This window comes from Papio anubis, chromosome 8 (assembly GCF_008728515.1).
Source record: "Papio anubis isolate 15944 chromosome 8, Panubis1.0, whole genome shotgun sequence".
Taxonomy (NCBI): Eukaryota; Metazoa; Chordata; class Mammalia; order Primates; family Cercopithecidae; genus Papio; species Papio anubis.
The window spans coordinates 102,054,056-102,078,373 of NC_044983.1; the positions used below are offsets into that span (position 1 = coordinate 102,054,056).

At 33.9% G+C, this 24,318-nt stretch overlaps 1 protein-coding gene and 1 non-coding gene across 17 annotated transcripts in view; one reads left to right on the forward strand and one right to left on the reverse strand.

The window, feature by feature from the left end:
* Positions 1-23,953, forward strand: part of OXR1 (oxidation resistance 1) — a 466,073-nt gene extending 442,120 nt beyond the window's left edge. For 12 of the 16 annotated variants that reach the window (XM_009213469.3, XM_003903062.4, XM_017962223.2 and 9 more), the window contains 6 exons: positions 8,793-8,873; positions 10,727-10,852; positions 11,612-11,764; positions 13,483-13,578; positions 17,038-17,111; positions 22,068-23,953. In XM_009213469.3, the coding sequence (XP_009211733.1) occupies positions 8,793-8,873; positions 10,727-10,852; positions 11,612-11,764; positions 13,483-13,578; positions 17,038-17,111; positions 22,068-22,203 (666 nt within the window). In that variant the 3' untranslated portion in view covers positions 22,204-23,953. The remainder of the gene's footprint in view (positions 1-8,792; positions 8,874-10,726; positions 10,853-11,611; positions 11,765-13,482; positions 13,579-17,037; positions 17,112-22,067) is intronic. The other 4 variants (XM_021942555.1, XM_009213471.3, XM_003903061.5 and 1 more) reach the window with 1 other exon arrangement.
* Positions 871-932, reverse strand: LOC116268723. Its single transcript, XR_004175893.1, has one exon. It is a non-coding gene; the product is annotated as a U7 small nuclear RNA (small nuclear RNA).
* Positions 23,954-24,318: the final 365 nt, after the last annotated feature.

Sequence of the window (24,318 nt, forward strand, 5' to 3'; positions counted from 1 at the left end):
ATATACGAAAGAACAGACTTTTTTTAAATTTAGGCTTTCATATATGAAAACATAGGAGAAAAGTTTGTATGTCGAATTATTTACATCTGTTCAAGAATTAGCCGACAGGTGGATTTTTAGGAAGAGCTAATTGAAATGTAAAAATCTTTCCAGTGACTTCAGCATGAGATAATAATTATAATGATGAAAATAATTACTTGTACTGACAGTGTATACCAAATATTGTTCTAAACACTTAGTATGAGTTTACTTATTTAATCCTCACAACCCTGTGGAATATTACTGTATCTTCTCCATTTTACAAGTGAAAAAACAGAGGGACATAGCAATCAGACAACAACTAGTGCAAGTCAGAGCTGATGTTTTAATCTAGGCATTCTGGCTCTATCCAATGCCCTTAAGCTCTTTGCCATACTTGCCCTCAAAAATCTTCTGAATATAACAAGAGGAAGAGAATTATTTATTTCATCATATGTTTAATGTATCAGAACCTATTTTATATATAGTTTATACATATTATTTATTTCTCATAAAATGTACGAGTATTTCCATTTGAAGAATCAGAAATGGAGAACTAAATGAGGCTCCCTAAGTTCACAATACTAATAAAAATCAGAATCAGAATTAAGGTAGCAGTCTAAAACCAAAGCCAGTATTCTTCAATATTACTCTGCATATCTGTAGTAGATAGTCATAGTACATTTATTAACCAGTATTTATGTATCTCTTATGGTAAGTGAAACATCTTCTGCTCTCCATTCACAACCTAGTTGAAAAAAGTATACACATATATTCAATGTAAAATATTTTTTCTTAATTTATTTGACTCAGTTGTGTTTTATTTTTCATTTAAGTAAATTTAATAGCATGGGAGGCTTTCCAGTGAAGACCAGAAAACCTGCTAGATATATTCTAAGAGAGCTGTAACACTGACTCAATAGTTGAAAAGGATATCTTATGTATACTAGTTATGAGGCATAATAGTAAAATGAACATCTGTGATGTACCACTATGCAGTATTAGAACTAGAACATCACTAATGTAGCTGCATCTGTCTGTGTGGTTTTTCTCATCTCATCTTATGTCACCTTCATATTGGTAACTACCTCTCTGGATTTTTTTGTTTTATTATCCCCCTAACTTTTTTTAATTAATAGATTTCATTTTTTAGATCAGTATTAGGTTTACAGAAAAATTGAATGGAAGGTATAGAGAGTTTCCATATACTCTCTTTTCCCCAAAACACAGTTTTCCCTGTTACTCATGTATGACATTAGTGTGATATATGTTACAGTCTATGAACGAATACTGATTCATTGTCATGCAGAGTCCATAGTTTACTTTAGGGTTCATTCTTTGAGTTGTATATTCTGTGGGTTTTGACAAGTGTGTAATGACATGTATCTAGTTGTAGAATCACACAGTATAATATTACTACCCTAAGAATTCCCTGTGCCACAGCTATTTATCACTCATTCCCTTATAGTGAACACCTGGCACCCACCAGTCTTTCCACTGTTTTGCATTTTGCAGAGTGTCATATAGTTGGAATCATACAGTAGTAGTATGTAGCCTTTTTAGATTGGCTTCTTTCACTTAGGAATTTTTATTTAAGATCCCTTCATGTCTTTTTGGCTTGACAGCTCATTTCTTTTTATTGCTGAATAATATTCTATTTTATGGTTTTATCCACTTCTTTATCCATTCACCTGATAAAGAACATTTTGCTTCCTTCCACCTTTTGGAACTTATGGAAAAAAAAACTGTTACAAACTTTTGGATGTAGATTTTGTGTTGACATAAGTTTTCAACTCGTTTAGGTAAATACCAGGTAACATGATTGCTCTATCCTATGTTAAGGGTGTGTTTGGTAGGCCACTGTGGTGACTCACACCTGTAATATCAACACTTTAGGAGGCTGAAGTGGGAGGAGTTTGAGACCAGCCAGGGCAACATAGTGAGACCTTGTCTCTGAAAAAAAAAAGAAAGAAGGAAAAGAAAGAAAGAAAGAAAAGAAAGGAAGGGAAAGGAAAGGAAAGGGGAAAGGAAAGGAAAAAGGAAAGGAAAGGAAAAAGGAAAGGAAAAAGGAAAGGAAAGGAAAGGAACTGCCAAACTGTTTTTCATCTGGCTATACCCATTTTGCATGGCATCCACAACAAATGAGAATTCCTGTTCTCCACATCCCTGCTGACATTTGCTGTTGTCAGTGCTTTGGACTTTGTATTTTATTTAAATAGGTGTGTAGTGATATATCAATCTTATTTTAATTTGCGTTTCCCTGGTGACATATCATGGTGAGCGTCCTTTCATAGTCTTAATTTCCATTCGTATATCTTCTTTAATGAGATGTTTATTCATGTCTTTTGTCCATGTTTTAATCAGTTTGTTTGATATCTTATTGTTACGTTTTACGTAAACATAGAGATAGAACAGACAATTTTGTCTCTTTCCTTCCTTTCTGTATTCCTTCATATATTTTGGATAACAGTCCTTTATCATTTATATATGTTGCAGAGATTTTTTCCCAGTCTGTAGCTTGTCTTTTTCATTCTCTTGGCAGTGTCTTTCACACAGTAGAAATTTTTAATTTTAGTGAAATTCAACAATACTTTTCTTTTTCATGGATTGTACTTGTGGTATTTTATCTAAAAATACACCTTCAGTAGGTCACAAAGATATTTTTTCCTATGTTATTTTCTAGGAGATTCATAGTTTTGTGTTTTCCTCTGTAGTCCATTTAGTGTAAAGAACTTTGTCTCAATTGATTGTTCTGCAGGAGGATATCCAGTTGTTCCAATACTGTTTGAGGTAAAGACCATTATTTCTCCTCTGAATTGTCTTTACTCCTTTGTTAAAAGTCAGTTGACCATATTTATGTGGGATATTTCTGAGTATTTTATTGTGTATCATTGATCTGTCAGTTCTTTTGCCAAAACCATGATGTAGTGATTACTGTAGTTTTATAGTATAATAAGTCTTGAAGTTGAGTAGCGTCAGTCTTCCAACTTTGTTCTTTTTCTTCATTGCTTTCTTGGGTATTCTATGTCTTTGCATATAAACTTTTTCTATAAATTTTAGAATCAATTTGCCTGTATCTATAAAATAGCCTGGTAGAATTTTGATTGAAATTGTATTGGATCTATATATCAAGTTGGGAAGAACTGACAGCTTGACAATATTGTGTCTTCCTATCTATGAACGTGGAATATGTATTTAAATCTTTTCTTCATCACAGTTTTCTACTTTTTTTTCCACTCAGATCTCTATGTATTTTGTTAGCATTATATGTATTTCATTTACATTATGCTAATATAAATGGTATTCTTTTTAACTTTCAAATTCCAAGTTTTCATTGCTGATACATAGGAAGATTGTTGACTTTTGCATATTAATTGTGCACTCTGAAAGCCTGCCATGATCACTTACTAATTCCAGTAGTGTCTTGGTTGATTCGTTGGGATTTTTTTATACCAACAATCATGTCATCTGCTAACAAAGACAGTTTTACCTCTTTCTTCCCTATTTATATAACTTCAATTTTCTTCCTTTGTTGTATCGTGTTAGCTAGGACTTCCTGCATAATGTCAGGTAAGCGTACTGACAAGGGATATCCTTTCCTTGTTCCCAGTCTTAGTGTGAAAGTATCTTGTTTCTCACTATTATGTGTGATGTTAACTGAATTTTTTCAATACATGTTCTTTATCCAGTTGAGGGACTTCTCCTTTATTCCTAACTTCCTAAACCTTTTTTATTAGTGTTGGATTTTGACTAGTGCTTTTTTTTGTATCTGTTGGTAAGATCACATGATTTTTCTTCTTCACCATGTTGATGTAATAGATTACATCAATTGATTGTCAAGGTTGTACCAGTCTTGCATAGGTGGGATAAGTTCTACTTGGTCATTTTATATAATTCTGTACATTTGTACATTGCTTAATTCAATTTGCTAGTGTTTTGTTGAGAATTTTTGCATGTATGTTAATGAGAGATAATTGCCTGTAGTTTTTCTTTCTTGTAATGTTTTTATTTCTATTAGAGTAATGCTGTCCTCACAGAATTAGTTAAGAAATACTCCCTCTGCTTCTGTTTTCTGGAAGAGATTGTGGAGAGTTTGTATAATTTCTTCATAAATGTTTGGTAGTATTAATCAGTGAGTCTGTCTGGGCCTTGTGCTTTCTGTTTTAGGAGGTTATTAATTATTGATTAATTATTTGAATACATATCTGTCTTTTGGCCTGTTTTAGGAGGTTATTAATTATTGATTAATTATTTGAATATGTATCTGTCTTTCTTTTTTTGAGTTGGGGTTTTGCTATGTTGCCTGGGCTGGTCTTGAACTCATAGGCTCAAGTGATCCTGCCACCTCAGCCTCCTGAGTAGCTGAGATAATAGGCATGCATTACCTGTTTCTTCTTGTGTGACTTTTGGTGGTTTCTGTCTTTCAAGGAATTGGTTTGTTTTATCTAGATTATCAAATTAATGAGTGTACAGTTTTATAGTATTTCTTTATTATTCTTTTAATATCCATGGGATCAGTAATGATGGCCCCTCTTTGTTTCTGATATTTATTCTCTCACCCTCTCTCATCTATCCTGGCTAGAGGTAGAGGTTTATCAATTTTATTGACCTTTTCAAAGATTAAAGAACTGACTTCTGGTTCCATTGCTGTGTTTCTATTGATTTTGTTTTTAATCTATTGATTTCTGCTCTAATTTTATTTTCCTGTACTTCAGATTTAATTTGATTACATATTCTTTCATCTCTTAGCATCTTAGTTATACTTTTTTAAAAAAAACTTTTAAAAATGATTCCTCTAGAATTTGTAATATACATTTTTTCAGTATAGTTTATATGGTGAAACCCTGTCTCTACTAAAAATACAAAATTAGCCGGGCGTGGTGGCACACGCCTGTAGTCCCAGCGTAGTCCCAGCTACTCAGGAGGCTGAGGCAGAAGAATCACTTGAACCCAAAAGGCAGAGGGGCTGAGGCAGAAGAATCACTTGAACGCAGGAGGCAGAGGTTGCAGTGAGCCGAGATCATGCCACTGCACTCCAGCCTGAATGACAGAGGGAGACTCCGTCTCAAAAAAAAAAAAAAGGATATGGGGATATGGCTCCCCTCTTCCTTCCCCTTTTTTCCTGTTCCCAGTATTGATGAAAGACAGGAAGTGATTTTAATTGGAGATTTTTTCAAATCAAACTTCACTAATGGAATTAATTCTGGATTTTTTTTTTTTTAAGACAGGGTTTTGCTCTCTTGCCCAGGATGGAGTGCAGTGGCTTGATCTTGGCTCACTGCAGTCTCAACCTCCTGGGCTCTGGTGATCCTTCCACCCCGCGTCACCAAGCCCAGCTAATTTTTTGTATTTTTTGTAGAGATGAGGTTTCTCCATGTTTCCCAGGCTGGTCTCAAAATGGAATGTTATTTTGAAAGCAGTAGTTTTAATTTAGGCAAAATGGGGCAAAGTTTAACATAATTCTGGTCTTATTTTGTAATAAAGACTGTTAATATATGATGAGATGTAGTAGAACAACAGCTTATGTGACTTCAAGGATGCTGTTGTATGTTCTTTTTGTTTGACACAGAAGCTCAGAATTATATTTTCTTCTTTAACATATTTTTGGGACCAAAGTAAGTATAAGTGACATTGATTAGATAGTATTTCTTTTTCTCTTGCATTTCCCTTTACTGAGAAAGTAGTAAAAATGGCACTTGACATATAACTAGCAGATTTTTGTTAGTGTGCAAGACAGTTGAAGGAAGGGAGATTTGGGGTTTGTTTTGGAGTAATCTTGGGGAAATACTGGAACATCCGCAAGGTATTGTTCTTTATATCTAGGAGATGAACATGTTCATATTCATGAGATTGGCAGCAACTGAATTTTCTCTAGTCTGTTTTTGTTAGTCCATTTGTAATAGTGATGGGTGGATTTACCCCTGCCTTTCCACTGGTAATTCTATAGAAATAAAGACTTAGGAAAATACTTTCTCTGTGTGAGGATCCTTTGTCAAAGACTGAAAAGACTAGAGGGTGGCATTTAATTCTGCAGAATATAGGTCATGGTACTTAGTTCCTACAGATAGGACTTAGCAGTATATCCAAATACTTTATTCCTTAAGAAACGATTTTTTAGCTAGTGAATGCACTTTTAATTGGAAGATCTTGGTTTTCTCAACTGTTTACCCCTAATAATTCAGAGCGTGATATGGGATATTTTGGAGAAATGTATTCATATTTTAGTTAGGTTTAATCTTTTGGGTAAAGTAATAAATTATATACATGGAGCATGATTTACCAGGGGTATAAAAATTAATGTAAGACTAATTCCAGTTTCCTCATATATACTGGGAATATATAGCTCTTTTATCCATTTATTTTGAGAGAAGGAAGTATATTTCTGTACTCAAATTCAAATCCCTTTTTTCTATTAACTCACAGACCTTTTTTTTTTTTTTTACAGTTTTCTGTATCTTCATGCATCAGGGCAGTCAGGGCATGAGTAAATGTTTAAGGTTAAGGAAGCAGAAAGTTTTTTTAAGTTCTAGAAAAAATTAAAATTGAAAAAAATAAATTTGAAAAAGTAGATTTGTGACATGAAAGAAACTATGACTTTATCAAGTGTTATTAAGATAAGCTTAGCCTTATCATGGCAGTTTATTGTTCTCTTATTAGTAACTCCTACTCTCAGCAGTGCTGATACAATTAGGTTATGACTGATCTCTTTTGTGAGCATAATTTAATTTTACTTCCACCCAGGAAGTGTGTTTCCTCTAGTAAATGAAGGAGTTTTAGAATATAGGTATAAGATTGTTGGTAACTGGAGGGATAGAAGGAAAGCAGAGGGTAGATAAGTTGTAGAAGGAAAGCAGAGGAGTAGATAAGTTATATAATTTGAGAATCCTTGTCTAGGAGACTATTGGATTGAAGTCCATGAAAAAAGAAAGAAAAATATAATTGGCCATTCAATATTTCTAGAGACCTGTTTTGCTGGGCATAGAAAAGTAAGCCCATGATGTTTTTTATTTTTAGTACCTAATTTTTCTTTAATCTTTATTGAAATCCTATTGTTCTTAATTGAAAGTCCTTCATTATTTTTATCTAATACTGAAATATAAAAATTAAATTCAGAATAATCAAAATGTTAAAAATAGTTGAGATGTCAAACTTGAAATATTCTCATTCAAAAATAAAAGCCAAAAATAAATAAGTAGGCTCTTCAGCCATTATCATTTAGTCCTCAGGGTAATTGGTGAAAAGTAATCAAGTAAAAGTCGTGTTAATAATAGTAGCTCTCATTAATATGTCCTGGGCACTATACTCAGTCCTTAATATGCATTTCCTCAGTAATTCACGTAAACCCAGATTTGACATGCACTTTTATTATTTTCATTGTTTCATAACAAAATTGATAGACAGTGAGGAACCCAGGTTTATCTGACCCCCCCAGAGCTAAAGAGGATAACAGCTTCTGGTTTCTGAGTACAGAGTCAGCTAACATATTGTATGCTTTGTTGCTTTGCAAAATTCAATATAATAATAATGGCCAGAATGGAAATCTATCCAGCCTCTTTTCCTTTTTTCTATTCTCATGTCTTTCAGAACTTTCAACAAGTTTATATAGCTTTTCATGCTTACCTTGATGTTTAGTGGTAGCTAGTTCCTTTTAGTTGGCTAAATAAAAAGCCCTTAAAATCTAGGTTCGAAATCTAAACTCTTTATGAGCCAGTTGGTTTAACTCATTTTGTGGTCAGAGCCTCTGTGCATGTTTGATTGATTACAAGTGAAACTAGTCATAGCTCAAGAGAATCGTCACATATTTATGACACCACTAGTGTTCACTGTAGTATGGTAACTGTTTTTAGAATTATGTCATGATCTGAAAAGACTGTAATTGTTGTGTCAACTTGAGGAAACTTATCTGTTTTTGTGGGCTTTCTGTAATAGTGTTTATCTGTCATTTATGGCTTTGAAATTTAATACTGTGCGAGAGCCTGGTCTAGGCAATTATAGAAGATAGAAGGTTTTCCTTTGAAAGTTAAAATGTAGGAAAGTTGTTAAATGTTCGTCAAGAATAAGTAATACAGTAAAAACCATAAAGAAATAAAACAGAAGAGAGGCAAAAACTAGAAAAAAAAAGTCATTTAAAGGGCTAAAGCAGACATGCTTAGAAGGTACTTTTGATTAGACATACGTTTGAAAATCTAATTTTCTACTTTCTAGAGCTCATTTTTCTAATTGCCTTAGGTTTTAAGATGTACATGTATATTGTTTTCTTGCTCTTCTCCCCTCTTTTGTTTCTGTTATAGATGGGTATGTTTGTCACCTGTGCCTAGAAGAAATTCTTCTAGCATGGCCATTAGGATATAATGTTTGAGCTCACCTGATTTGGAGGGGGTAGTTGAAACTACCACTTCCTTTGTAACTGTGCAAGACCGTTTAGTTTTCAGATGTTATCTTTAATGTTAGCAAAGTATGTGTTTTATATAGTGTTTTCTGTATAAAAAAACTATAATTTCTGTTCACTAAGTTGAATCTATATGGAATAGTCTATGAAATAAACCTTACATCATTACCAACTAGTTCGATGTAGTAGTGAAAATCATTCATGGGTATTTCACTCTAGTTTGATATATAAATCTCTTGGATTTGCAGCATGGAGTGGGGAAGAAATCCTAATTATAGTTCTCTTTTCCCAATTTAATTTCTCCTCCTTTTTTTTTTTTTTTTTTTTTTTGGCTGTTTTTTCTCAACTGTCAGTGGAATTATTGTCTCCCTGTCTCCATATTTAGGTAGTGTCAGTGGCTGAGTATCACCGCAGGATCGATGCTCTAAATACTGAAGAACTGCGCACACTCTGCAGACGCCTCCAGGTGCCCCCTTCAGTAGTTTCAACCCCTCCAGAGACTGAATACTCCCTGTTTTTAGTGTTCTTTGTCATGGCAAATCTCATTTGAAGAATTTGCTTTGACTGCAGCACTAAAATTAAGTTCCTTTTTGTATTAAAGGTTATAGTATTGCCTTGAGGAGCGATGGATTATCTTTTCTGTCATCTTTTCATTTGAAAAATATTCTGAAGAATGTTCTGTCACTTTAGAATTATTCTCAGTATCGTGTGTTTCTTTCAGCGATGAGGAGTTTTCATTCATTTAACATTGGAAGAATGGTGTTGGTTTCAAGATTGAGTCTTTTCTAAACAAAACTTGAAAGATATGGTACTATAGGAAAACTAAAAAAAAAAATTAATAGCAAGGCTTAAATATTTTCTTTAAGGCTATTTCATTTGTATCAACGTCACATCAAATATCTCAATATGATAAACTGTTCTTGAGGCATTCTTGGTTGGTATTAGGAGTACATTGGAATAGTACAGTTTAGATACAGAACTGGATAAATTACTTAAAATTCTGTGAAATAATCTTTGTGTTTTTTTTTAGATACAAGAAAGCAATGCAATTGAAAACTCATTTTTCAGTTTTGTCTATTATACTGTGCTTCTTTCTTAATAAGATATGCTTTCATGGCTTTGCTAGACCTACTGAATTTTTTTCTTTTAATGCTTCTAATGCTGCCTTGGGTTTCTTTTTCTTTTTCTTTTTACCTTTCACATCATCAAAATAAAGGTGAAACACGATGATATGAAAGAATGAGTATTTAACTTCTTGCCAAAAAACAATACAGTTATAAAACATGTATTGGTTGCAAATATATGCCGCTCAGGTTTGTTAAGAAACCTGTTAAAGGAACAAAATAATTTAGCAAAAATTTCATTCCCATATGGAATCACAGTTGCCAAGCATTGCTGCATTTTAGTTATCTGCTCCAATAGAATTCTGCATATTTTCCAATTTAAAAGTTTCATAAATAATAGTTAGGTTTCATTTCTTTTATTTTCTAATGTTATGTTTTATATATTAAAATAAAATTAATATTAAAAAGTAAGCACCAATAGAATATATCGTGCGGTAGTAAGCTTTATTTTTAGTTAGTTAACATTTTTTTCATTTTAAGGATACCAGTGAAATCATTTCCACCAAGCAAAAGCATATATTCTTTGTAATGCAACGCAATAATCTAATTTTAAAAATAAATTTATGAACAAATTAACAGTAAAATTTATTGTTTGGTCCAACTAGATGAAAAAAATTAAATGTTTAGAAAGTTAAAAAAATGAAAGCATTTAAAAAAAAGTGGTAACATTTTTCAGTGAAACAAATAAATACATGCACACCTCACAGAAAATAAAGTTATATTTTTTATTCTACTATTCTTTACATTAAAATTTTGGCATCCAGGAAGTTTTGTTAATTATTTTTGACAAATTTTGTGTTTAGCATCAAAAAATTCTATTTTAAATAGCACACATACACACACACACACACACACAGACACAAAGCAAGCCAACTGGCTGACTTTTGCCCTTCAAGGGCTTCATTAAAAATGCATGCAACTATCTTCTTTACACAGAAATATGGGGATTTATCATTCCTACCAGTCCTTCCTCATGTAGTGGATGAGAAAATGTCTGTTTATATTGTTATAAAATCTTTTTCTAAATTGGCTACATCATAGATATTAGATATGGGGCATCTTTTGCCCTATAAAATCTTAAGATTAAAGATTTAGACACATTTTCTACAATATAAAGCTTTATCTGAAAAGTCTGACAATTTTGAAAGCATGTCGCAAGTTTACATTAATACACTACCTCTATTTACTTTTTTAGATTACTACAAGGGAAGACATAAATTCAAAGCAGGTTGCTCCAGTGAAAGCAGACCTGGAGTCTGAATCTTTTCGACCAAACCTAAGTGATCCCAGTGAACTTTTACTGCCAGATCAAATTGAAAAGGTATGACATGCTCACATAGGTGCATTTCTGAGTGTGAGTGTGTACCCGTGAGAGTAAAACAGCCTCTTTTTAGTTGTTTCTGAAGCAACAGCATTAATGCTATTACTATCCCAGTCCAATGAAAAGAAAGAGTAAGCAAAACATAGCAGCTAGTGTTAATTAAGGTGTTAGGAGATTTAGGTAAGCAGACACTAATAGCCAATATTTGTTTTATTGTTGTGTGCTTGTTACTTGCTTTATGTGAATTATTTCATGTAGTTGTTACAACAGTTGTAGAAATTGGATGCTCTTATTATGCAGATTTTTTATTAAGTTAAAAAATCAGGAGCATAGAGCGATTAACTTGTTCAAGGTCACACAGGGAGAAGTATTAAAGCTTGATTCCTAACTTGGATAGTCTGTCTCCCTAGCCCATTATTTGAGAGATATTTTAATAATCAAGCTAATAGTCTATCAAGTATTTGTGTTAATTCAATATGGAAGGCAAAAGCAGTAAGTAATCTATGTTTCTTATCTCTGTTCTAATCTGTGTCTGGTTCAGGATGATTCTCTATTTTCCTAATAGACAATTAATATTTTATGCTGAGAAATGTGTAATACTTTTCAATCATCTTAGTATCTTTGAGAATAATAATTTCTACTGTTAATTTATTTTTATAGCCTACATTATATAAGCACCATTAAATTCCAGCTGGCAATAGTATTCTATATAATGAACAACAAGCTATCAAGTAAATACTAACACTTTGTTTTTTAAAGCTTACCAAGCATCTTCCACCAAGAACAATTGGCTATCCATGGACTCTTGTTTATGGTACTGGAAAACATGGCACAAGCTTGAAAACTCTTTATCGAACAATGACAGGTTTAGACACCCCAGTGCTGATGGTGATTAAAGACAGTGATGGACAGGTATGAAACACTAACTGCATAAATCGCTTATCCTTTAAGAGCAGTAACAGTAACTTTTAGCATATTTCTTTGTTAAACATTACTTTATTAGTACATTTTATTATTTAACTGATAATTACTGGGTTCTTTAAATATGCAAGGCAATGTTGAGTGTTACAGAGGATAGATATGAGCATGATGATTAAGAATTACTGCCTTCAAAGGGATTATAGAGTGGTAGAAAAGAACATTTGCACATACCAATATCTCTAATGCTGGGAAAAATGGTAGGTTTGTTACAACCTAGAAAAAGTGAGGAAATAAAAATGAGGTTCATGGGAAAGGTAGAAATTGGCAGAATCTTGAATAATGGGTAAAGTTTTGATTAAAAATAATTGTTTGAAGGTGATAGCCAGAACAAAAGCACAAATAAGAGTAATATTGGTTTGTTCCTCAAACAGCAAGTTCAAGTCAGTTGTAATTGGAAACTAATGAGAAGGTAAAATAGCAATATTAAAACAAAACACTAGTATTACTAACACCTTTAGTGTTTTATGTGTCAGGAACTTGACTAATCACTTATGCATTATGTTATTTAATCATGAAAGCCCTATGAGATTGATACGGTTATCATCTTTATATTAAAGAATGAGTCAACTGTGACATAAGCTCATCAACTTGTCCAAGGTTACATACCCAAGAAAAAGTATTTGCACCAACGAAAATGAATGAACTGCTGCTACATGCCGTGGCGTAGATGAATGTCACAAACATAATATTGAATTAGAAATCAAACACCAAAGAGTAACTTTCTTATGATTTCATTTATAGAAAGTTTTATCAGGGGGCCAAATGAATCTATAGTGGTGTTAGGCTAGTAACTCCTTCAGGTAGGTGAGCCTATTGATGAGAAGAAGCACAAAGAGAGCTTCTAGAACTCGTGGTGTTCTGTTTCTTGGTCTGAATGAACGTTGCATGGGACTTTGTGATAATTCTAAACTGAGCTATGCATTTATGTTTTGTGTACTTTAGTATATATATAAAATAACCTTTCAATAAGGAAATATTTTCAAATTTAAGACTATAAAGATAGAATGTCAGGATAGACAGTGACTGTACGGATTATATGTCAGACTGTCTGCACTCCCATTTCTGATGTGGAAACTTCAACTCATAACACTGAAATTACTTGGTCAATCTCTTATTCATCAATTTTTTCACTAGGGTACTGTGTGTCTTGTATAAGATCATGCACAGGGTTAAAGGACAAAATAATTAACACATAACACCTGCCCTCGTGGAATTTACTGTATAATGATAGAGAAAAAAATAGCATATTTTAAAAGTGATAGAATGTTTCCCTATAGTGAAGGACTTATTTTATTAAGCACAACAATCCCATAGCATCATGTTACCCATTTCATACATACGTTGTACATATAAGTCCTACTGAAATGTGTTAACTACTTTAAGATTGTCTATTTAATTACTTTAAATAAAATCCCAAAATTTAAAAACTAGGAAAAAATCTGTTTTTCCGCTGAAAAACCAATATGCTTTATATTTGACAATAATGTAAATTATATAACAGCTAGCCATTTTTCCCTTTTTAAGTATGATTAGATGAAACTATACCAGATTTCTCTTTTTTGCATTTTATTTAAACGTATATGATGAAATAATGCTTACTGAAATAAATTTGTTAGTCATGTCATTGAACATGCCTTTTTTATCCTTAGGTTTTTGGTGCATTAGCATCTGAGCCGTTTAAAGTGAGTGATGGCTTTTATGGTACTGGAGAGACCTTTGTTTTTACATTCTGTCCAGAGTTTGAGGTAAGGACCCCGATTTCAATATTTTGTTTATAAAGAGATGGCATAACATACTGCTCAAAGCAATTTATAGATTCAGTGCTATTCCCATTAAACTACCATTGATATTTTTCACAGAATTAGGAAAAACTATTTTAAAGTTCATATGGAACCCAAAAACAGCCCAAATAGCCAAGAAAATGCTAAGCATAAATAACAAAGCTGGAGGCATCACGTTACCCGACTTCAAAGTGTGCTACAAGGCTACAGTGACCAAAAGAGCATGGTACTGGTATAAGAACAGACACATAGACCGATAGAACAGAATAGAGAACTCAGAAATAAGACCACACACTTGTAACCATCTGATCTTCGACAAACCTGACAGAAATAAGCAATAGGGAAAGGATTCCCTATTTAATAAATGGTGCTAGGAGAACTGGCTAGCTATGTGCAGAAAGTTGAAACTGGACCCCTTCCTTAAACCATATACAAACATTAACTCAAGATGGGCTAAAGACTTAAATGGTAAAACCCAAAATTATAAAAACCCTAGAAGAAAATCTAGGCAATACCATTCAGGACATAGATACGGGCAAAGATTTCATGACAACAATGCCAAAAGCAGTTGCAACACAAGCAAAAATTGACAAATGGTATCTAATTAAAGAGCTTCTGCACAGCAAAAGAAACTATCCTTAGAGTGAACAGACAGCTACAGAATGGGAGAAAATTTTTGCAGTCTATCGTGTGACAAAGGTCTAATATCCAGAATCTACAAGGAACTTAAGTGAATTTGCAAGAAAAAAACACCACTGAAAAGTGGGCGAAGACACTTTTCAAAAGAAGACATACATGCGGCCAACAAACCTATGAAATAAAGCTCAACATCACTGATCATTAGAGAAATGCACATCAAAACCACAATGAGGTACCATCTCACACCAGTCAGAATGGCTATTATTAAAAAGTCAAATAACAACAGATGCTGGCAAGGTTGCAGAGAAAAAGGGAATGTTTTGTTTTGTTGTTGTTGTTGTTGAGATAGAGTCTTGCTGTGTCGCCCAGGCTGGAGTGCAATGGCATGATCTCAGCTCACTGCAACCTTTGTCTTCCAGGTTCAAGCAATTCTCCTGCCTCAGCCTCCCAAGTAGCTGGGATTACAGGTGTACACCACCATGCCCAGCTAATTTTTGTATTTTTCATAGAGATGGGGTTTTGCCATATTGGCCAGGCTGGTCTCAAACTCCTGACCTCAGGTGATCCACATGCCTCGGCCTCCCAGAGTAGTGGGATTACGGGTGTGAGCCACCATGCCCAACCGGAAGAGGAATGTTTTTACACTGTTGGTGGGAGTGTAAATTAGTACAACTATTGTGGAAGATAGTGTGGCAATTCCTCAAAGACCTAGGGCAGAAATATCACTTGACCCAGCAATCCCATTACTGGGTATACACCCAAAGGAATATAAGTACTCCTAATATAAAAATACATGCACACAAATGTTCATTGTAGCACTATTCACAATAGCAAAGACGTGGAATCAACCTAAATGCCCATCAATGATAGACTGGATAAAGAAAATGTGGTACATATATACCATGGAATACACCATATACACCATGCAAATTAATGCAGGAACAGAAAACCAAACACCACATGTTCTCACTTACAGGAAAGAGCTGAATGATGAGAACACATGGACACATTTCAGGGGAACAGCACAGACTTTGTGTCTATTGCAGGGTGAGGGTGCGGGGAGGGAGAGAAGAGCATCAGGGATAATAGTTAATGGATGCTGGGCTTAATACCTAGTTGATGGGATGATCTGTGCAGCAAACCACTATGGCATGCGTTTACCTATGTAACAAAGCTGCGCATCCTGCACGTGTACTCCTGAACTTAAGTTGAAGGAAAAAAAAGAAAGATGGCATAAATGAAAAAAACATGCACTTTCGAGTCATGCACGGTTGCATTTGACCCCTATCTTTGCCTTTTACTCCCTGGTAACTTAACTTTTCTTTGACCATTTTGAACTTCAACTTTCCTGTAGATAGAATGAGGAATCATAAAATATGACATGGTCATTTAATAATTAAATGACGATCATTTATATATAATACTTGGGATGGCACCAGACACAAATTATGGACTTAGTAAAGAATATATATGATCATTACTATTCTGTTTATAAATTGTCATTGTGAAATTTCCAGAAACATTTAATGGCTAAGCTTAATGATGTAAGTCATGAAAGTATAAAAAATAAATTATTTGGATTTAAATAAAAAGTTATTAACTGGTTTCTTTTTCTTTACCTGTGTGGCTTTACTGTGCCTTGACTAACATAGATGGAATACATTCTTATGCTAATAAAATCTAAAATGTAAAGATATAAATGAATTTTAGTGAATGTGTGACTATTCTTAAAACGTTGAGTGCAATATTAGTATCTCGGGCACATTGGAGTGTGGCACGTAAAACCTTCATTTTAATCTCAAGAAAAGGAATCGACACCATTGGTTATAAAAATAAATGAACAAAATAGGAACGATTTGGTTATACAATAAAAAGTCTTTTAGCAAATTTGTACTTAACTAGGTCACCAGAATAACCAATGCTTTTGATTCCTTCCATAAAATATATCAACTGATAGCAACAACTAATTGAAAGCTTGTAGTTATTACAGATTTTCTAAGCATCAGTAGTGCCTATTCTCACACTTTTTATGTTACTGCTACCTGATAAGTGTAATAATGTAGTCAATTAAATGTTACATAACTATGAAAAACAGGTGTTAAAGTTTTATTGAAAACTGTAGTGAACACATTTGAAAAACTTGATAAAGGTAAGTTGCTAGAAATTGCTACTATGTTAGGTTTAGGTAAAACACCCATAAACAGTTAGAAAAAGATATTTAAGAGTATTAATGTCTAGTTTGCTTTTGGATTTCTCAAATGATTTTAAGTTCTCACTGTTTAAAGAAATTGAAACTGGAAATCATAAATACTCATTTATGGGCGTGGTTTATTTAAGAACTATGATCATTAAATATATATCCAAAGTAAAGGCCTTGGCCCTATGTTAAAATATTATCAAATTAACATACATTTATGTTTAATGGTAAAAGTTAATGCATTTGTGTCTGATTTTTTTTCAACTCATTTACTTCTTTCTTCAGTTTTTTCTATTTACCATCCAACTCTTGGTGTCTGTAAGTCAGGAGAAAGAAGTGTGTGTGAAAAGTTAACAAAATTTGAGAAATTGGAATTGAAAGTTAAGTGATAGAGTGTGTGCTTTCAAATTTAGTCATATAAACACTGAAACCCAAACCACCAGAGCCTTCTGTGCCAAGCTTTTTGTGGTGTTCTTATTCCTATACTGTCAATCTTGGCTTTGTTAACTCTTTTGAGTTTTGGAGAACTAACTCTGTATAATAACCATTTCATCTATATATTTAAAGCTTTTTTTAAATTTATATAGGTCTTTAAGTGGACAGGAGATAATATGTTTTTTATCAAAGGAGACATGGATTCACTAGCTTTCGGTGGTGGAGGGTAAGTCTCTTGGACGTTTCATTATGAGATTTTTGAAGAACTTTAAAATGCATTTGGATTAGTTATAAATTCAGTTATCTTTAGAAAGTTTTGACATTAGAATTCAAATTTGTATATTATGAAAATGAAAGTATATTTGCAAGAAGGCGCTCAAGTGTAGTTATTGAAACTATTGGTAGAGTATTTGTTTCTTCGTTTTAAAATACTGTTCAGTTTATTTACTGTTTATTAAGACCCATCTTTTTCTTTAGAGCATAGTGGCTCTTTGATAATTTAAAGGGAAATATCTCAGTACCTTTGAACTTCTCTAATTTTTAAATAACTGTGATGGAATATTATTGTATTTCTCCCAATGCATAGAAGAAGTCCAGTTGTTTTCATGTTATTCTACTCTGGAGACCATTTGGAATGATATTTTAGGCAATAATAGAAATGGGTATTTCTGTAGAAAATTGTAGGGACCCCTCAAGTTTTCAGGGGTTTTTTGCTTGCTTGTTTTTAACAATTATGAATCAGACAATAATATGATTTTTTTGGCATTGCAAGTGCTGTGAGGAACTTTGTTTTTCATTTGGTATCCCAGCCTCCTTTAATCTTGACAGTGTTGGGAGGTAGGCTGCTCTGGTCCCACCTAGCCTGGGCTTAGCAAGCATCAACTCCTTCCTTTGGTATTTCTGTCTTTCCATTATTAGACATGGGTATGCTAAATAATTTTCAGACTTGTAAAAGTGTTACAATATTTGTATCCCACAGTTGAGGATACATAATGATAATTTATTCAGACCACCAAAGAATATTCATCATCCCGGGTTATTCTATTATTAACAAATTTTCTTACAACTTCTCTATAAGTAGGTGTGGGGGATATAATTAGGGCGATTAAAAAGTGATCATGGTTATTGTAGACTTCTCTGTTAGTTTTAGCTGTTGAACTCAGCATATATTTACATGGTCCAATTATACTTTTTGAGGGGGTATCATTCAGCCCTCCCCAAAACAGTAGTCTTACATGTGATTCTGTTAGCTCTCCAAGAGGTCCACTCAAGCTAGTGGTTTATAATTTCAAGATTTTATGGGTGCTTTAAGTCTTCAAAAATGACATACACAATGCCATTAGATGTCTGCTGGAACTAGATTTTATTGTACAACATGATTTCACCAAGCTAAAGTAATCATTGGGTTATTTGATAATAAATTAATATAAGTTTTCAGTGTTGGAAAGAGAATACAGCTTCAGAAAGCAGAAACTACAGGGAGTTAATATTCCCGAATTCCAAAGGAAAGGCACCCCAAAAGAAAAATAATGATGTAGTGGACTTAATGTAGGCTTAGGAGTCCAATAGACCTGATTCAGATTGTCACTTCAACTTATGCTATATGTGGTATCTTGAGCAAACTCCCTAACAAATCTAAACTTTCCTTAGCTATAAATTGGAGATTAAATCAGTTTTATAGGGAGATTATAAGGAATTCACAAGGATATGATTTTTGTGCAAATCCTAGTATAGTATCTAGCATATAGTAAGTACTCAGTAACTGATAGCCACCTAAACTGATAGCCACCTTTGCTTACTTTCTTTCATCCCACATGATCTGTTCCCTTCTGAGACCAGGAAGAATTCTGCCTGCAGTATCTTTGGCTGCATGAGCTGTAAGACATTAATGAAAGATTTAGAACACTGCTTTTATTCCTTCTACTTCCTTAGCCATTCTCTTTTCAGAAAGTCATATGAATCATCTTTGAAAGCGTTGCTCATATAAAAATACACTTTCTGGCTTTCCAGGTGTTTCACCTGGGACAGATCTGTCTTAAATACATTTACTTAAATATTTGGATATCACATACCCTTTTGAAATGCTGATGAAATGCAGAGACATCCATTGTCCTAAAATGAATATACAAATTAAATTTTATATGTGATATTAAGAAATTGACAAAAATATTGAAAGCTTCTACTCAGGGCTTCAGAAAGTTCAGGTTACCTTGGAAAAAACTATTCATACTTGGTAATAAAACTTATTGCAGCATCAGTGACATTCATGAATCTTGAAGGTCAATTTTGAGATACTTCTTAGATGTCATCTGAGATTACAACTAAATGTCTAATCTTTTATTAACCCTTTCATATTTAGCAAAATAAGGTTTTTGTGAGGAAGTCTGACCGTTTCATATTCACCTTTCTAATAGGTTGGCTGTGATAGTCTATTCGCACTTTAAAAGGCTCATGGATTCAGATATCTCTTTAAAAAGCATGTTGTTGCCAGTAGTGTTAGAGCCTCTAGAAGTCTGTTGTCATAAGACCATAAACTTTTTAATTCAAATGCAGTTTCTAATTTATCTTTGTGTTTTCCAGTACCAATGTCTGAAACATGATAAATGCGCATTTAAAGTTAAACAAATTAGTCAAATATGAATTTCAATTTGAACCTTAACAAGTGATGGCTTCCTCATGGGGCAGGGGGCATTTTCAGGACCATCTAGTTTTTGCAGTGCTTCCATATCACAAACTCTGGATTGTTATGATTTTCAAGGTGATCTTGCATCTTAGCAAAGTCCCATTTTTATTTACAGAAGAGTTTCATAAGAACCACATCACTGGTTATCCCATTACAGTTTTTGGTACTGTCAGCTCTCTTCTTGAATGACACAGGATGATCTCTTCACCTGGTTGTTGTGAATTACTATACTGATCCGTCTTTTCTGTTTTGTTGTGAAGTACCAACTCTTTTTTTGTTGTTGTTGAGAGAGAGAGTTTCACTCTTGTCGCCCAGGCTGAAGTGCAATGGCACAATCTTGGCTCACTGCAACCTCTGCCTCTCAAGTTCAAGTGATTCTCCTGCCTCAGCCTCCCAAGCAGCTGGAATTACAGGCACTCACCACCATGCCCAGCTAATTTTTGTATTTTTAGTAGAGACAGGGTTTTGCCACGTTGGCCAGGCTGGTCGCAAACTACTGACCTCAGGTGATCCACCTGCCTCAGCCTCCCAAAATGCTGGGAATACAGGCATGAGGCATTGCACTTGGCCCCAACTCTTAAAGGAACCATTCTACATGGTCACTGTAGCCACCCTTCTCTACTTAGAAACATATCTCTGTACTTAAAATTTATATATGTAATTAATATACATTATATATTTGATGCTGTTTTTTATTACAGAGTATAAATAAATAGTTCCTTTCTTTCATTCTAAGATAGTGTTAAAAATAGGTCAGTTCCAGGCCAGGCACAGTGGCTCATGCCTGTAATCCCAGCGCTTTTGGAGGCTAAGGCAGGCGCATCACAAGGTCAGGAGATCGAGACCATCCTGGCTAACACAGTGAAACCCTGTCTCTTCTAAAAAATAGAAAAAATTAGCCAAGGGTGGTGGTGGGCGCCTGTAGTCCCAGCTACTCAGGAGGCTGAGGCAGGAAAATGGCATGAACCCAGAAGGCGGAGCTTGCAGTGAGCAGAGATCGCGCCACTGCACTGTAGCCTGGGCAACAGAGCGAGACTCCGTCTTGGAAAAAAAAAAAAAAAAAAATAGGTGAGTTCCTCTCGCACACAAGTCAGTTAACTCTGTGATGCCATGTAACTCCTGATGGCAAGCCTGAAGGTCAGAAGGTATTATAGCCATCCAAATTATAGAGTTGTGTAAGTCTTTACAGATTACCTAATATGCTTTTCTTTTTTTGTGTTTTTATGTAATCGACAAACTCTACCCCAGAGAGGTTAAGTGACTGAACTAAGTTTGACATAAGTTGTGGCCACTGAGTTGACAGACAAGTCTTAATCCCAGACCAGTTTTTTTTCTTTCACTGAAATATAACTGCCCATATTTTTTTAAAAACCCTCTTCCTCCTAAACTCTGGCTCCAGTCTGCTGACTTGATATCCTAGTTTAGATTTAGAGAATCCCAAGGGAAAACTCTCTGGCTATTATGTTAATTATTAGTCTTTGCTCCCTCTCCTCTTCTATTAGGTGGGGAAACATTTTCTAGAGAGTAGAAAAAAGTCCTCTCATAACCTGGTTTTTTCCCCTCCAGGTTATGTATTAGATAATTAGATAAATTGGACCTTATAATCTATCTGTTAAGTTCCTATTATATGTAGATTATATCTTGGTTCTTCTGCTTGAATCTCAGCATCACATATTTGTCCATTTAAAGTCCTTTCAAACTGAGCTCTTTTGCAAACAGCTTCCTATGCAGGAAACCAGAGTTAATTACTAGGTCCTTAACATGAATCCCCAAATTTTATTTTAGATGATACTGAGTTTTTGTGCCTTTTAGAAAGTCGTGTTAAATATGTTAAAACCATACAAAAAAGATAAACACACACATACACACACACACAAAAAAAATACTAAAAAAAATGCCCAGAGAAAAACTCGTAATACCAGGCAAAAAATCACAGAGTAGTACCTGTCTCAAAAGCTAATCCTTCATGAAGTTGATGTTAGAGGACACTGTTCCTTGGTCTGTATCATAAATATTTTTTTTTCTTTTTTTTTTTTTTTGGACGGAGTTTTACTCTTGTCGCCCAGGCTGGAGTGCAATGGTGCAATCTCGGCTCACCGCAACCTCTGCCTCCTGGGTTCAAGTGCTTCTCCTGCCTCAGCCTCCTGAGTAGCTGGGATTACAGGCATGTGCCACTGCAGCTGGCTAATTTTTTTGTAATTTTTAGTAGAGACGGGGTTTCTCCATGTTGGTCAGGCTGATCTTGAACTCCCGACCTCAGGTGATCCATTGGACTCGGCCTCCCAAAGTGCTGGGATTACAGGTGTGAGCCACCGCTCCAGGCCCATAAATAATTTTTTAATGGAATGGGAGTAAAACAAAATTGTGTCAGTGTGGAAAGGAGTAGGGAAGCATTTGAGAAATTAGTAATTTTAGAGTTGTTAGGTATTCAAAGTCTCATTTAAATTGTTTTACAACTTAGGGCATAAATATTAACAGATTATTATTTATGTATTGCAGAGGAGAATTTGCTCTTTGGCTTGATGGAGATCTCTACCATGGAAGAAGCCATTCTTGTAAAACGTTTGGGAATCGTACACTTTCTAAGAAGGAAGATTTCTTTATCCAAGATATTGAAATCTGGGCTTTTGAATAAATACAATGCTCTCTGTCTTAGCAGGAGAATGGCCCAAACCTGACATGGACAAGCATTGTTTGGAAAGTTCAAGAAGCAATACAGTGTAACATGTCACTTGTGCTTTAAAATTAGTCTGTATCACCATTTATTACAAGTATAATTTTGGAGTTTATTTTTCAAATCATGTTCTTGTCCCAGAGTTCTTTAGGTTAACACTATGGACTGCGTCCATGTACTAGTATAACAGCTTGGGTTTGTTAGAATTTGGGCAACATTTTGATTATAATGACAACTTCATTTTCACATGTTATCTCAGTTCCCTAATAGGATGGTGCTCTTTTGTTGAACCTGTATTGATTTATTTATTTTTTAACTATATTGATTCTTTTACTAGAACAGTCTAATTGGGGCATTGAGGAAGTGAAGATTAGATACTTCTGTAGGTATCTAGTTGGCACAGGTAACATTTGGACATGTTCATCTTATTCTTATGAAGGAAAAATCACATGCCAAAATACTACATACTTCATAGACCACTGAGTTCTAGTTTTTATTCACACTACAACATTCTCTGTAACAATGTCGCAGGTAGTTTCAATTTCCTTTTAAGAAAAATGAAATTTGAGGAGAATTTTGATTGTAATAGATGACAATACACATGATCTGCAGGTTTGGGCGTATGCTTTCATCATTAAATTATCTTATAAAGTTACAAATCACAAAGGAGAATGAGAACTTAATGATTCTATTGGATTTAATATATTAAGCAAGAAAACATACTATTTACATATGTGTAGCTTAGTAAGGCATTATCATAAGTACAAAAACTATGAAACAGATGCATATTTCCTCAACATACTGTGTCAGGTATATACTGTTTTATAATTTGGTTGTTTTAGCCTTGTTGCACACCAACTCCCAAAATATAGGTTACTCTTGTTCAAAAGGAAAAAAAAAAAGTGTGATTTTCTTTGAGTGGTATATGTTATTAATTACCATTAGCATTTGCTCTTATAAAGGGCAATGATTATAGTAGACAATATTGTAACTCAGTAGACTTGTTGAATATGCAAACTTACTGTCAAGTGACCTCAAAAAAAAATGAAAAGATAGAATACACTAGTAGTTCTTATCCTCTTTTGTAGTAAACCAATAAAAGCCATTGTGGCAATAATTCATCAGTTAATTTTAAAGCTTCATGTTATGCAAAAAAGAATCCTGCTGTTATACATGTGACAGTGAATTTGTGCTGAAATTTCAGCTATTCCAGATAAACATTGTATATCTTGTAAATTAATGTTTAAAGGTAGTTTTGTTCTTATAGAAAGTGTTGATTGCCGGGTTGCTTATAGCACTTTAAGTTATTCTAAAAATGAAATTATAAGCCAAATATTGGCTTAAGTAGATTTAGTTGTATAGCACTTAGATATTTAGTTCTTTTGAAAGTTTAGATAATTATTTAAAGAAAGCATAATGCTAATGGAAAAGAAAATCTGATGTTCTATTATAATATGCTATTGCTGAATATGAATAGAAATACAGGGCATCATTTCCTCTCATTATAAGTTAGTAACAATATATAGATTAAATGTTTACAATATAGGGAATTGTAAATAAATATATCAGTTTTTTTCCCTTTGGTCTTCCACAGCAGTATTATTGTCTTTGTGGAGTTGACTAATCATAATAGAAACATCCTGTAATGGATTTCAACTAAAATAAGGTCATAGTGGCATATACCAAATAAAATCAAATACAGAAATACAAATGAGTTTGGATTTATTGAATACTCATTTTCTTAGCAAGTCTTTGTTTGATTAAGCCTACTACTATCTTTTTTTTTTTTTTTTTTTTTTTTAATGCTTCTAATAGCTTACATTGTGGTGGTGGTCATGGTGTTAGGAGTAATAGTGATGGGAGGATGCATTCAATTAGAGGGAGCATTACATTTTTTAAAATGGAGATGGGAGAAGGCACTTGACACATGGGAAAGTGCAAGTTATTTGATATTTTTAAAGTACATTGTTTTCATTTTGAGTGGAGAATGCGTAACAAGCTAAGCCTCTTGTCATAAACAGTTTTGTGTGTGCAGTGCCAAGAAATTTTGATAGTTTGTATCCCATAGGTTCAGTT